This window comes from Podarcis pityusensis (genome assembly GCF_964106645.2).
Source record: "Podarcis pityusensis genome assembly, chromosome: 14".
Taxonomy (NCBI): domain Eukaryota; kingdom Metazoa; phylum Chordata; class Lepidosauria; order Squamata; family Lacertidae; genus Podarcis; species Podarcis pityusensis.
In genome coordinates this window covers 25,750,186-25,764,519 of record NC_138039.1, presented here as the reverse complement: position 1 = coordinate 25,764,519, position 14,334 = coordinate 25,750,186, and the positions used below count along the sequence as shown (strand labels likewise).

Below are 14,334 nucleotides of genomic sequence, written 5' to 3'. Positions count from 1 at the left end.
TTTCTCCTCTTACCCTCTCTAAAGTGGCCTAGCATGATTGCTTGCAGCTGCCAGTGGAGGGAAGAAGGGAAAGTTGCTCATTTAATATGCTGACATCAATTGCTGTAGATGCCCTGTCCTTTTTATCCCTTGGTCCAAGAACGGTCTCATTCAAGGGTTCCCCAGAGTTCCTTACTCAGTTATACCAGCCTACACTCTGTGTAGATGCAGACTAGGATCTGCCAACAAACGTGGAGGTGTTTACACATTGTTGGTGTAGGACAGCTCATGAGTGGGAGGGGCAATCTCCTTGTGGAGACTCCTGCCCCTCAGGTAAGAAAAATATATATACACAGTGGATTGGGCACTAGCTAGAGTTCTTCCATGGTATGCCTGTGCTGCTGAACTTGGAAGAGTAGAAAGAAACGTGTGGGCTGGAGAAAAAAAGCAAAAATAAGACTGATGGCAGAAGAAAATGAAACAAATGGGGTGGAGGAGGGCAGGTTACCTGAAAGGCACCAGCAGTCTTGCACCACTTGTTTATTCTCCTCCTCTCCCTCACCGTATGTGAGAGGAAAAGAAGCTGCACCAAACCCCCCACACAAAAAAGTAGAAGGAACACTTTCATTGGCAGACTCAGCCCAGAATGGAAATATACGGTATCTTCTTCCTGCTTCCGTATTTAGAGACACGAAATTGCATTTTCAAAAAAGCAACTTTCCTGCAGTTAATCACACTTTTCCATTAAGAGCAGGTCAATGCTCACCCTGATTTGCACAATGTGGCTCCTGGATGACGAGGGCAATGAGAGAACCTCCTTTGCTCGCAGCCTTACTTGCAGTGCTAGCAGTAGAAAGAGCCAAATTTGCTGACAAGTGACAGCAGCATTTGAAAACAATTCAAAGTCAATGCTAAGCAGCACTTTCACTTCCGGAAAAACATGCAGCATAAGGAGAGCAGCACTAGAGACACATTTAATGAAGCACACACTGACTGAGTCCTTTCTGAGTGCCAGGGTGAGGTCCCAATATCCCTCAGCACCTTCCTCCAGAAGCCAGAACATGTATTCTGACCAGAGCAGGTTTGCTTCCCAGAAAAGGTGGCAACGGCCTTCATTGTGAGACTGGTGGTCTATTCTAATCCCACACTGTAGAGAAAGAAGGGGCAGTTAATTAGAGGAAGGGCTCTGTGGCTGCAGAAGGGAGAAGGGTTGTGTAAATTGGGCACAGTAGCCAAAACTACTTGTTAGAGATGCACACACAACCAATTTCATATTATTTACAGACCACAGTGTGCAAAGTTTGAATTGCATTTTTTAACATAGCACACAGCTGGTTATAAATACATTTATATCCCACCTTCTGGGTCCCAAAACAGAAACAGCAGAAAGTCTAGATGATGCCTAATCACATCCCTCTCACCAGCAGCTCTCAAATAGGCTTAAGACCTTGTGTGTTTCTAGTTAGTAACAGGCCTGTGTAATTAAAGATTCCCAGTCCTTGGGAAACCTTAAGCCCTGGAAGGCAAGGAAACCCAGGCTAAGGATAGCTGTAGAAGAGTCCACATTCAGGCAGAGCCCCCCACCTCCCACCACCAGCACAAATATAACTAAAGGGGCTTGTGTGATTTCCTGGCACTCGCCAAGGCCTACCTGCCCAAGGTGCCTCCAGCCTGGGTATAGTATTTGTTGTAGTCAAGACGTAACAGCAACTGAGCCAAGTCTGAATTGATCTGGTGATTGTGAACACTGGAGAGGATCTTGAAAAGGAGTGAAGACTGACAGCTGAAGCCCTGCAAAGGTAAACGGCACCCATGAGCCATAAATTGAGGGTTCTGCCTTAGCAGAAAGGGCTGAACAGAGATGACTTGAAGGCCACTCGAACCCATATGGGGAGAAAGCATCCCAGGCAACTGCCCCACCTCATCGCTCACCCTTTGGGAATTGCTGTCCTGGAGGAGGAAAGGCCCCAGCTGTTGCTGCCAGTATGCCACAAGGGCCTGACCAAGGCTGTTTCTGATGAGTTTCATGGAAGAGCAATGGCTAGACTTCTTGTGTTCCTATCCCCTCCCCCACCCCATGCTGAATTCATCAGAGAGCTGCCTGCTCTGAGTTTCCAACAGCATCCACAGGAGAGATGCCCCAAAAGCTTTGGGCGATGTTTTTCAGGTAGAAAAGTGCAAGGCCCACCTTGGCCAGGATGCTCAGCTGGGCCGTCCCCCGCTCATCCAATGGTCCCCGGTTCTGGCTGACAAGTGAGCAGAAGCTATGGCATAGATCCAGTATTTCATTCAGACAGTGGAAAGCCTGCAAAACCAAAGAGCAGAAAGGAGATGAAGGCCCAGGAGGGCCTCACCAGAGCAGATGCTTCTCGTCTTGCCCTTCCGCAGCCTGAGATAATGACCAGATTCAGCAGGATTATTTGGACTGGTTTACTCAAACCATTTCACTTCTTGCTTAGTAGAGCAATTCTTAAGGTCTAATGGAGCTGATGCAATCAAACAAAACAAAACAAAAATCTTCATACACTGCACAGCAGCTACCAAAGCCTGAAATTTCTGTTCAAGCATCATAAGCTGCTCTAAACATGAGTTTCCAAGACCAATGAACATACCTACTTGCCTGGTGCTCTGGGGAAGGACTTTGACAGGCTTCTCCAGATTGCCAAATGCTACCAAGTCACCAGGAAGACACTCCCCCCAAAAAACACATGATGAAGGCAAACTGACACAGTTGCAGTTCATTTATTTTCTATCCTGCTTTTCTATACAGACCTGTACTTCATTATTCACTTTAGCAGGTAAGGGCTTTGGTTGTGCTCATGGCCAAGCAACACAGCCATGTTCACAAGGGTCTGGCTTTTGCTTTAGTTCCTTCTTGCCATGTTTGCATTGAAGTGAGCTAGGAGTGCTGCACTGGATGGGCATTTGGACTGTTCGTACAGGACCAGTTCTTCTCCTGGGGACACAAGGCAAACAGACTATGGGGATCACTCACTGGTTTCAGCAGAATGAAGGACTGTGCTAGGAGATTGCTCAAGAAGTGATCGTGTGCCAGTCGAATGCTCTCAAAGTCACGGGTGGAGTTGATCTGCTGCAGAAGTTGGGAGAACTGAGACTCCAGAACATCCACCTGAGGATAAGGAAAAGTGAGGGAGAATATACTGCCTGCTGTTTTCAGTCATTTCCAACCATCAATTTTTGGTGGGAGATTTAGGGTATTGCTGGGAGAACTGACTGATGCATATCCCTTGGAGGAGCAGCACCAAAGCCTCAGCCCCTGAGACCTGTGTTGCTGCTCACCTGCAGGTAGTACTGGAGATTGTCTACAAGGAAAGTCATGTGATGGCGCAGTTGCCACTTGATGGCATCTGTCCTGTTGGATTCCAGGCGCTTGCACCACATCTGTAGAGCCCAGCAGTGCTGCAGCTCAGCCTGGACTCGACGCACACTTAGCAGGTACTTGAAGACCACATTGTACCTGCAAGCCAAGAGGAAGGCAAGCAAAAGATAGCTGGGTCAGGTCTCTGGGCAAGTAGACCAGGAGCTCAGACCAGGCCAGCATCTCCTCCTCCCACCCAGGAAAAATGTGCTCTGCTACCATCAACCTTTGACACCAAAATGCCACAGAATCCACCTGGAAACAGAAACAGGGATAAAGCAGCCCTCACTTTTCCAGGACGGCAGGAGTAAAGAGGATATGCAGGGGCCACTGCACCCTGTAGGAGAGCCCCAGAGCAGCCCAGCCTGATGCAGGGGATTCATGGGGAGACAGTTCCCGAGACGGCGTATCTCGAGCTTGAGCGGCATCTGAAAAGGAAGCCAGGAGGCAGGTGGGCAACAAAACGGCAGCAACCCTTGCTGGACCCCACCCTCCTTCCCTGCCACCCTCCTCATTTTATCAATGGGCAGCTAATGCAGGTGAGAGACTTGCTCCAGACCACCCAGGGGATTGACAAGACTGGCCTTGGGCTTTGAACTCCCAGCTTCCCAGACCTAGGGCTGCCATTCTGCCTCTACGGAACCAAATTGACTTTGTGCTTGTAGTTGTGGTAGGGCCTAAACCTGCCCTGTTCAGGACTGCTTGGCTCCCTGGCACCAGCACCCACCTCGGTGCTCCTTTCCATAATAGTGGATGGTCAGGTGAAGAAGAGGAAGGAGGTTGTCATCGTCAAGCAGCACTTTGTGGGCAGACTGCTGGAAGGCCACATTCACATCTGAGAAAGAGAGCCAGACCAGAACGACTTACTCCAGATGAGTGCACAGTGAGCAAGGAAGGCACAGTCACCTGTTTCCACTCTCCCACCCCCCATGGCCTTTTCAGAGTTTGTGCCACAACAGCTTACAGAGCCAAAACTGTGCCTATGCAGGGGCCAAGAGTCTTGGTAGAAAGGCTTGGGAAGCAGGGAAGTATCTGAGTAGAGAGTCGTTGGTCTGATCCACCAATCTTACCATCTCAACCTAACGGAGAAGCCAGAGCCCATGAAACTCACCATGTTCTGTCACTGCAGTGGGAGGTGTCTTCAGCATCTGCTGTGCGGTGTCAATGAAGGCCTGAAACAGTTCTCCTCTCCCCAAGAGATAAAAATCTTTAATAATCTAGAAAGGAGGAGAGAATGACTAAATGCATCAGGATACAGAACCCATGGACCCCTGCAAGCAACACTTCACTGGCAGGAGTGAGTCTCCTCCTGCACAAAGAGAAAGGAACAGCTTTGGAAGCGCCGTATGGAGGTTTGCATGTACCTTCAGTTGTCCTATTAAATCCGATTCTTCCACCATGAGCTTCCATAAGTGCTAAGGGAGAGAAAACAGTCCATCAGCATCAAGAACCAGGGATCCCCAGCAGCAGCAGCTCCGAGCTGCTGCTGGGACCTTCCACCCCACTGCAGCCAGGACTTGATCTGTTTGCTTTGAGTGACAGAGACTACTTGCCCATTGCTGGGCAGGCTCTCCATGCTCTATATGGCAGGACTGACAAACAGCTGATCTATGGGATACTGTAACAGTTGAGGCTTTTAAAAAGTTTAATTATTGTGCAGGGTGCATTAGCAAGAGACAAATGTTAATTCTGGATCCCCACCTGTCACCCCTCCCCCCGCACCAATTAGACTTTTGAAAAGCAGGGGAGAGGACTAATATCACCTCGCTCTATGCATTGATCTGCCATTAAAATCAAATCTCCCCCACAGAGATTAGGCTTTATTAAAGCTTTTATTGTTGCTAATGGGAGCTTTTAACATAGGCTTTCTTGAGAGGGGAGAGAATTCACTGAAAGGATGCTGCTGGTGGTGATGGGGTTGCTCTGGCCTGGCCTGGCGCTTTTGACTCCATCCCTGCCACCTTCCCAGCATGTAATCCCAAGAAGGAATGTGGCCCTCAGCCTGAAAAAGGTTTTCCAGCAAGCTCTGGCCGAGGGGTTCGCAAACGGCTCCCTGCTGCTACCGCACAAAGAACTTAGCACATGCAACTCTAGAGCTACGGCTGACCTCCGCCACAGTGCTCCGTATCCAGTCCACCACTGTCTCAAAGTCCACCAGGTTGAAGAGAGGCTGCTGTTTGAGGCGATGCAGCTCAGCCGCAAAGGTGTCCTCCTGGTTCTTCAGGATGGAGCCTGTGAGGCAACAGAAGGCAAGGAAGAGTGGCCTAATCTAGACGCAAGATGCCAGTCACGGCCTCCAACAGCAGAGCTTTGCAGAGGACAAAGGCTGTTCAAGGCTGCATCAAGATCCAGCTTGGAAAAGTGGAGGAGAGGAAAAGGGGGAATTGCTCTCCCAGTTTTTCAAGCGAGTTCTTGAATAGGTCAGAATTTAAGACTGGAGAGTGTTTGAATTGTAAGAATTTGAAGCCTTTCATGCTCCTGAAACACACTGAGCTTCAATGAAGTTTTGCATCTGTGAGCACCAGAGCCTGTTCTCCTTTTTGCTTTGTGGCTGACAGATGCCAACAACCCAAGCTTATATAGTAGACGACCAAGATGCTTCAAATATTTTAAACAGATGGAAATGGAAAACAGCTTCACTCCAGCCCACTGAGGACTCTGCAGTGCATCTGATGGCAGCAGATGCAACTACAATTTGGGAAACCGGTAACAAAGCAGACAATGGAGGTGGGCTGAGGACGGTCTGCCTTTGTTTTCTCCTGGAAACAGCTGGCTGGTATTAAGTCAGAAAACCTCTTGCTGTTCCAAAGTGGCCTTCCTGAGAGGAGGGCACTGTAGCTCCAAAATATTTTCAGTGCTTCCCAGTCGTTCTGTATTAAGTACAAATACCAGAGCTAGGAGGAAGCAGGTCCTACACACACACACACACACACACACACACACACACACGCCATCAGAAAGCAGCCTGAGAGCTAGACCCAGCAGGAAGAAGAAATTTTAATTCACTGTAAACACTAAAGGCACCTCCTTGGGGGCTGTATTGGTGAGGCAAAACAACAACAGGGCCTCACTTTTTCTTTTCTTTTTACCAAAAGCTATGGAGCCACCATAGTAGGGACATGGGTGGCATTGTGGTCTAAACTACTGAGCCTAGGGCTTGCCAATTGGAAGGTCAGCGGTTTGAATCCCCGCAACGGGGCAAGCTCCCATTGCTCGGTCCCAGCTCCTGCCAACCTAGTGGTTCAAAAGCACATCAAAGTGCAAGTACTGTAGATAAATAGGTACCGCTCCGGCAGGAAGCTAAATGGTGTTTCCGTGCGCTGCTCTGGCTTCGCCAGAAGCGGCTTTTTCATGTTGGCCACATGACCTGGAAAACCTGTCTATGGACAAACGCCGTCTGCCTCGGCCAGTAAAGCAAAATGAGCGCCGTAGCCCCAGAGCCATTTGCGACTGGACTTAACTGTCAGGGGTCCTTTACCTTTACCTTTATGGAGCCACCATACTCTACCCCAAGGAAAGAGTGGCAGAGCAAGGGGGAGGGGTGGCTTGGGTGCTTTACAGGGAGGGTCCATTCCATCTTGCGCAGACCTCTGGTGAGGCATCCCAGCACTTCCCTGCTATGTCCCAGGGTGCCCTTATGAATGGACAGCCAAGAAACAACCACCCTACAGCTTTCAATCCTTGCTGCCCCCATGCAGAATGAAATGAGTCAAAGTGTTTCCTACCTTTTTTGGTAAGGCTCACATTTTGACTCTCAAACATCTGGACAGACTCTCCCACAAAAAGGATCTTCTCAGCAACTCGCACAGGGATGTAGGATGGCAGCATTTCAATCCGCAGAGAGAACTGCTTTGGGGAGGGTGCCAACATGTTCTCCTCTTCAATCAGCCGCTGTTGGAAGGAGAGGTGAAAATGGGGGAAAGTCAAAGAACCCCACGCACAAACGTGGGGGCTCCAAATAGAAAGCCCCACCCCCAATCCTGAGGACTGTCCATCAAAGGGTAGGTGTGTGTTAAGACTTAGTTGGAACCACCAATCTGTGTCAGTGGGGAGCAGAGCAGGATTCTTGATCCATGAAACAATGGCTAAAGAGTCAGAAAAGAATACTTGAGCTATCAAAACAGAAAGTTCTAGATCCAACTACAAAAAGATGACTGGAGGGGGCTAAGCAGGTTTCACGAGGCAAGAGAGCACCTGGCTCGGTGGCTGAGCATCTGCTTTGCATGCAAGCAGCCTTGCACGTCCAACCCCACAACAATATCTCCATGTGGGACTGGCAGAAGCCTGTGAAGCCCTAGGAAGGGGCTGCTAGGCAGTGTGGACAATGCAGAGCTAGAGGGATTGGGAGGCGGATTCAGCTTCCTTTGTATCTATTACCCAAACCTCACCATGTCCTGCAGCTCTCGCAGCTGTTTCCCCGTCAGCCCTCCAATCCCCAGGTCCTCCTCCTCCTCTTCGGGCTGGGCAGGAACAGACCCCGAGGAAGGGCCTTGCTTGATGAAGAACTCCTCATGTTGGTCCAGGAGCAGCCCATGCAGCATCCAGGCAGAGAGCTGCTTGTACATGGCAGCATGGCACATGGCCAAGACCCTGGAGGGAGGCACAGCAGCAGAGGGAAGGGGGCTTGACCAGGCTGCAGCCACAATGGAGCTGCTGCTATTGGTGGCTAGGGACAGGGAAACAAGCACCATCCAAGGCGACAGTGGGACTTCAGGAACATTAACTTGTTCAGGGGGCAGGTTCCTGGGACCCATAACCTGGCATTCCTCCTTAGCGCTTGGGCTGGCCCCACCCAGGAGAGTTTCTTACTTTTCCAAAGCACGGCGCACGGGTGGCAGGCCACCTCGGCTGTGTCTGTGAACCACCTCCAGGATTTGACAGCCATGAATCTGCAAATGAAAAGCAGATCCCTTGCAAGAGCTGATGTTACCACATGTTCCTACAACACTGGCTGGCAGCTGGATTCTGAAAGGTCCAGAGACCAGCTGGCCTGGATGGAGGAAGAGGAGCCCATCTTAAGCTCCTCATCCACATGCAGGCAGCATTTCCAGCTCCCTGCTCTACTTTTCTGCAGATCATGGTACCAGAACTCCTACTTCCCATTTTTCACCTCCACTGAGGTGAGAGAAATCAGCACCATCTCAGTTACACACAAGATTTGCCCTCTCTTTTTAAATCAAGCCAGGCAGGTGCCTATAAAAAGAGGGCCACCACCAAGGGAGATCAGGATTCTCAACTGTACCTTCTGGGTCTTTATTTGCTCCACCACAGTCATCAGTGAGGGGAAAAGGAGCTGGAACTGCAAAACAAGAATCAGATGGTGAGGAATGATTTGCTAGTTTGAGACAAGGATGGGGAAAAAAGAGAACAGAGTGTTGTACTTAATGTGACAGACAAGATCTTTTTCTAATGTGGGTTGGGAATCCTCCTATGAGCTGCTCCCCCCACTCACTCCAATAGGGAAGGCTATACAGAACAGCCTGCATGGGAAAGAGCCTTCCCTAATTTCAGTGTCACACAGCAAAATGGAAGTATCTTCCTTCTTGCACAGGGGCTTCATTTGTGTGTGGCCTTCATGCTTTGTCCCCCCCACCCCTGCAGTTGGGGCTCCCCCCCCCCCGATAGTCTACCTAAATAAGTAGACATCTACTAAGATTACCTCCCTAACTTCATTAATTCTTCAAGGAATGTTATTTGCCCTCTTTTAAGGTGCAGACACTGTACCTACTGTGTAGGATAAAGATAAGATAAAAGTGTCAGATTTCTCTTGCTTAGGACATCAGAAATTGGAACTGGCTGCCAAGATTCTACTCACAGAGATTCACTCTGCCACAGTATGTTTCCTAAACCACACACAATTACTTGCACCACACTTTAGGTTTTTGCAAACTTTCCACATGATCAGGATTATGTTCCTTAAGATAATGCCTGTGCAAGCCTTTTTCTCGAAACGGGAAAGGAAAGGCCTTCCATGTTGCCTATTGAACATCAGGCAAGGATGCAATAACTAACAAGGATCAACATCAATGCAGGCTATAAATGCAGTTCGGAAGACTAAGCTTCCCTTCAGACCCAAAGTACATATTAAATACTGCACAAAAGATGTGCCACCTTAATGAACCAGTTGGAAGAGGCATGTGGATTGCAGCCTCCTAGTTTCTCTGCGTGTCTACAATGTTTCCTTGTGAAAAGCTCTGATGCTGCTGCCGCCACCTGGGCTGGGTCCAGAATTTGCTATTATCACTGAAAATGGGCATCTGCCTAAACTAATGTTACCTTTCATGAGGAGGCCCTTTGCTCATAGGATGGGTACTCTAGCAAAAACTGAGCTTGCCTAGGCAGCCCCCTGCCCCACAAGAATGTGGTCTGATTAACCCCCTTGTCTTCCTTCAGTGCAGCCTGCAATGTAGAATAATTTTCAGTGGAAGGCAGCCAACAGGAGTTAAGAGTGATGCATAATCATCCCTAGGCAGCTCTCCTTTCTCTTTGGTGGGAAGAGAGACTGAGTCCCCCGTCAGGATCCGGCCTCTCCAAACTGACTAGTCCCTTAAGCAGGTGAATAAAGGTGCTCTGGGGGAAAGCTGGTAAGTGGCCCCTCAGATGGAGCCAGAGCTCTTGTATAAGACCCTCCATTCTCATATTCTAGCCACTCAGGATGATAAACCTTGTATCTCTCTTTCCAAGCTTCCTGTGTCCCAAGAGCCTCTCTCTGAGAGACTCAAGAAAGTACTCGCCCATTGCTCACACTGGCAGTTCACAGGATGTCCTTTGGGGCAGGAGGGCCCTTACAGAGATTGGGATAGCCAATGAATTCGACTGAGGGAAGGAAGAGATTCCTTGCCTTTATGGAGGTTGTGTCAAGGCTTGCTCCTGCCTCAGATTTTTTATTTATTCCACTGCAGGAAAAGGATCGGAGACAGGAAAGTGGCCGTGGAGCCTCATCCCTTGTGCTAGAGCTCCAGGGCTCAGCCAGACAAGAGCAAGAGCAGTTGAGGTCCTGCCCTTCAAAACAGACCTCCAGACCTTATTCAAGACAGTGTGAACTAATACAGCTCACTCATATAGGCAAGCCTCTTTTCAGCAGGCAACCATGAAGAGAAGGCACAATCCAGAGAAGGCAGCTCCTCTAACAGAATGGAGGTATGGGCAGGGAGAACTCACTTGATCCAGCGAATAATTGACATGCGAGATGGTAAGGTGAGGATCGGCCAGAAACTGCAAAAAATGAAAGGTGGAGGTAAGAGACTGGAGTAAGACTTTGTTTTGACTTGTTGTTTTGCAACTCCTAAGTTGAACAAGCAGGGAAGGAGCACTCCCTGGAGCTTTTTGAATATAGCAGTTATGCGGATGGCACTGTTTCCTACAGAGATCCAACATACATGGGTGGTATTAGCAATGCATGACACTGGCTGGCATGTCAAGAACTGTCCGTGTCCAGACCTTTTAGGTCAAAGCAGTGGGATAACAAAGCAGGTTTATTCAGTATATTTGTTGCCTACACTGGCCTGCTGCTTTTAAATTACAAATTGGTAAGTGCTGCTTTGAGGCACAGACAATCTTTGGCTGTGGAGCCCTATGCCCGAAGTCAGGGAAAATACAGAAACTTGGTGCAGGTTGGCTTGTCAGGTAAGCACCTGCTGGGTCTGGAACCACCTCCAGCCTTAGCCCCTGCTTCTGTGAAGAAGGGAGCCTCCTCCAGCCTCAGCTTTCAATATTGCATTAAGCTCCTCTTGCCCATTCTCTCAACTAGCCTTTTCTCACCACCTCCTTCTGCTCCTTGCCTGCTCTCCCCCCCAACCTCCTCCCCCCATGTTGCTGCCTGTTTGGGAGATTCCTTCATCCTCTTCAATTGTGCTTTCCCAGCTCTTGCCTTCCAGTACTGTGCACCTGGGAGCTCATGAGTTGGTGCTTTGGGCATCATGGTCAATAAGTTGCCCCAGCCCTGCACTCACTCTGGGCTCATTTTGGGTCTGTGGCTGCTGCCGAACCTTGACTTACACCCAGAGTACTAGGCTGGAACTGACTGGCTGCCAGTAACCAGATCCCCTGGGGCGTTTTAGAGCTTGGTGTTAGACCTGCTGTCCTTTTATAGCCATGTCTCTCTTTCCGTGCCCCCCGCCACACCCCCAAAGCTCAGAAGGTAGCTGCAACCAGTTCTTCTCTCTGAGCTTCAATTTTGTAACTGGCTCAGACAGGTAGATGCCGTGACCCTGCTGCTTACCAGAAGAGAAGCCTGTCTTCTCTTGCTTCAAGGGGCCAACACCTCCTCTGTGGTTTAGCTGCTACAGAGCTACGCAGCCATAGTGCTGGAATTTAATGCTCATCAGCATTTTTGTCTGCATGGCTAATGATTTTGTCTCTGTTTATAATGAAGGACACCATCAACAGATGAAATCTGATTGGTGCTCTCTCTGCTAAGCAAGCAAGTAGTCATTTATGCTCTATTCTTGTACAATGTCTAGTTGTGGGGTGACTTAGTGAAAAGGAGTCATTAATACAGATTAACAAACCACTATTAGTGACAAAAACCTGCAGTTGGATTTGATGGGCAGAGCATCATGCAATATTTACTACAGAAACCCACTGTGTCCTCCTTACCTCCTGCTCCAAGTCAAGCAGGGCCTGCCGGTATGGATGCAGCACAGCATCAAGCCCAGTGCAGAAAGCCCGCAGATAAATCCCTTGCTGGGAGGGGTGCAGATCCTGAAAGTGGATCAAGGAATGGTTAATCTCCTGGCATGAATAAGGCTCCAGAACCACCTCTATTGCCATGAGTGGAAGCGACCCAAAGGCAACGCAACCCCCCTGTCCCTCCATTGTTCTGGGACTGCATCCTGCCACAAAAGCCCTTGCACAGGAGGTGCAGTTAGGAGGAGGGCTTGTTCAATAAATGCACACCTTGCTTTTCAAGAAAGCTCCTCCACAAACATCACTGTTCAAAATGACAGCAGTATTACAGTACAACATTCTTCCATAAAAGCAGCCAAAACAATGAACAAGCCCAAGGCCCAGCAATTGAAAAAAGAAAGCCAACGGAAAAATAAACCTCGGAGGACCTCATTGACAGGGATGTGGGGCCCTTCTGGGTATTGAGGGGCAGGAGGGAGAGAGATGTGGAGGCGGCCGGCTGCAGCCCTTCATGTCCTGGCTGTTTTGGGCCTTGAGAACGGATGGAGAGAACCAGCCTGTGAGGGAAAGGGCCGAGTCGCTTCCGCAGAGGGTCACTGCACATAAACGGCCGGAGAAGGGACAGGCAAGCGGGCAAAAGTGGGGGCGTCGCTTGCCTACCTCTGCACATGCTCAGGGGACCGCTCACCTGCGGCTGCACGGGCAGGGCTGCTGCTGCTGAAGGGGCTGACGGGGCGCCGGGGGGAGGCTGCTGCTGCTGCTGCCCGCCCTGCGAGGGGCCTCCTTGCGAGGGCGGCGGCTGGACGTGCTCGGCTGCGAACTGCTCGACGAAGTCGCTGAAGCGAATGTAGAAGGCGCCGAGGCGGCAGACGCGGGCCAGGAGGGCGGCCTCGCTCGGGTGAAGGAAAGGCGGCAGCACCGGCTCCTGAGGCACCTGCGGGAGGGGAGGGCAACGAGAAGCCGGTTAGGGTGGGAGGCGGCGGCGGCCTGGGGCGCCTCTTCCCCGGGGGGCGGAGCGGGACGCCACCTGCAGGCAGACGCTGCCGCCGCCTCCAACGGCGACGAAGAGGCCTCCGGTGTAGCCGCGCAGCGCCAGTAGCAGCTCGTGGATCATCGCGGCGGCCGGCGAAGAGCGAACCACGGCGCCCCGCAAGGCCCGACGGGAAAAGGAGGGGGTGCGCGCGCCTACCGCCTCCGAGCGCATAGAGCTAGCAAAAGGTTGGGAAGGACAGGCGGCCCTCACCGCGCGTGGCTCGTTGGCCGAGCACTTGCAAAGCTGAGCGGGACAGCGCTTCAAACCGCGAGGAGAGCGGCAGCAGGAGATCTGTGCGCGGCTTTGCAAAAAAACCGAAACACGGGCGAGGAAGCCAATCGCAGCAGGCGCTGCAGGGAAGATTTTGGGGGCGAGGAGGGGATGTGCTTTCAATGCACTGCTTGTATGTGTAGAGCTAGCAAAAGATAGCAGAGGCAGGAGGCTCTCGGCTGCGGGGCTGCGTTCAAACCGCCCGCGACTTTGGATGGAGGAGGGGCGGGTTTCAGAATGGAATTCGTAAGGTGCCCCGCGTGGGCGTAGCTAGGATTTGGGGGGGGGCGGGGGGAGCAGGACACTCACCTGTCATCATCCTCTGTCTGGCTCTGTCTAGCAGATTCGGAATTAAATGTCCCAGCTACAGTTGTTTTAAATTACTTTCTTTTGGCCCCAAGTGTTCAGGAAAATCTCAAAATCTTCAGTCATTTGAAAACTAGAAAGTTAAATTAAAAAATTAACATCAGGGAGTACCTTTCTTGCGGTTAACGAATATATTTTACAAAATTACAAAGCACTCGCTTTTTAGACACTAGGGCATTTACCACAGGTTCCGATAAAGCAGAATATTTGGCTAACAGAGTGGCAGCAAGGATGAATTGAGCTTTGGTGGCAGCAGAATCTAGCTGGAGTGTCCATTTCCTCGTGTTGCCATTTCCTTCTAGTGATAATCTCTCCAACCCTTCAATGATGCTCATAAAATGCTCTTTAAATTGCTCTTTGAAAACTGCAATACTTTTAATTATTTGATTTGGGGGCAGCAGCTGCCCCCCTGCCTACACCCATGGAGCCACGAGGGGGGGCAGCAATGACATCACAGCCACAGGTGAACTGCACGTGGCTATGTAAAAAAAGAAACACTTTCCAACCGCTTGATATATGGGGGGACTCCCATTAGTGGAGACACGATTTTGAGGGGGGCAGGCTTTTGTGTCCGGATTTTCACTTTTTTAAATATGGAAACTCTATAGAGGGTATTATAAGCAGCTCTCAGTCGGAGAACGATGGTGGACTGGCTGCATTTGCGGGGTCATTTTAAAAA

General features: G+C 50.2%; 1 protein-coding gene across 1 annotated transcript; it reads right to left on the bottom strand.

The window, feature by feature from the left end:
• Positions 1–138: 138 nt before the first annotated feature.
• TUBGCP4 (tubulin gamma complex component 4) lies at positions 139–13,205 on the bottom strand. Its single transcript, XM_080980166.1, has 18 exons — positions 13,014–13,205; positions 12,675–12,920; positions 11,957–12,061; positions 10,520–10,573; positions 8,601–8,657; positions 8,168–8,247; positions 7,747–7,948; positions 7,084–7,249; positions 5,466–5,590; positions 4,723–4,773; positions 4,470–4,575; positions 4,086–4,193; positions 3,648–3,786; positions 3,280–3,457; positions 2,975–3,109; positions 2,168–2,284; positions 1,631–1,770; positions 139–1,126 (listed from the first exon to the last, which is right to left on the bottom strand). The coding sequence occupies exons 1-18, from the start codon at positions 13,188–13,190 to the stop codon at positions 1,111–1,113; spliced, it is 2,202 nt and encodes a 733-aa protein (XP_080836292.1). The 5' UTR covers positions 13,191–13,205; the 3' UTR covers positions 139–1,110.
• Between the last annotated feature and the right edge of the window lie 1,129 nt (positions 13,206–14,334).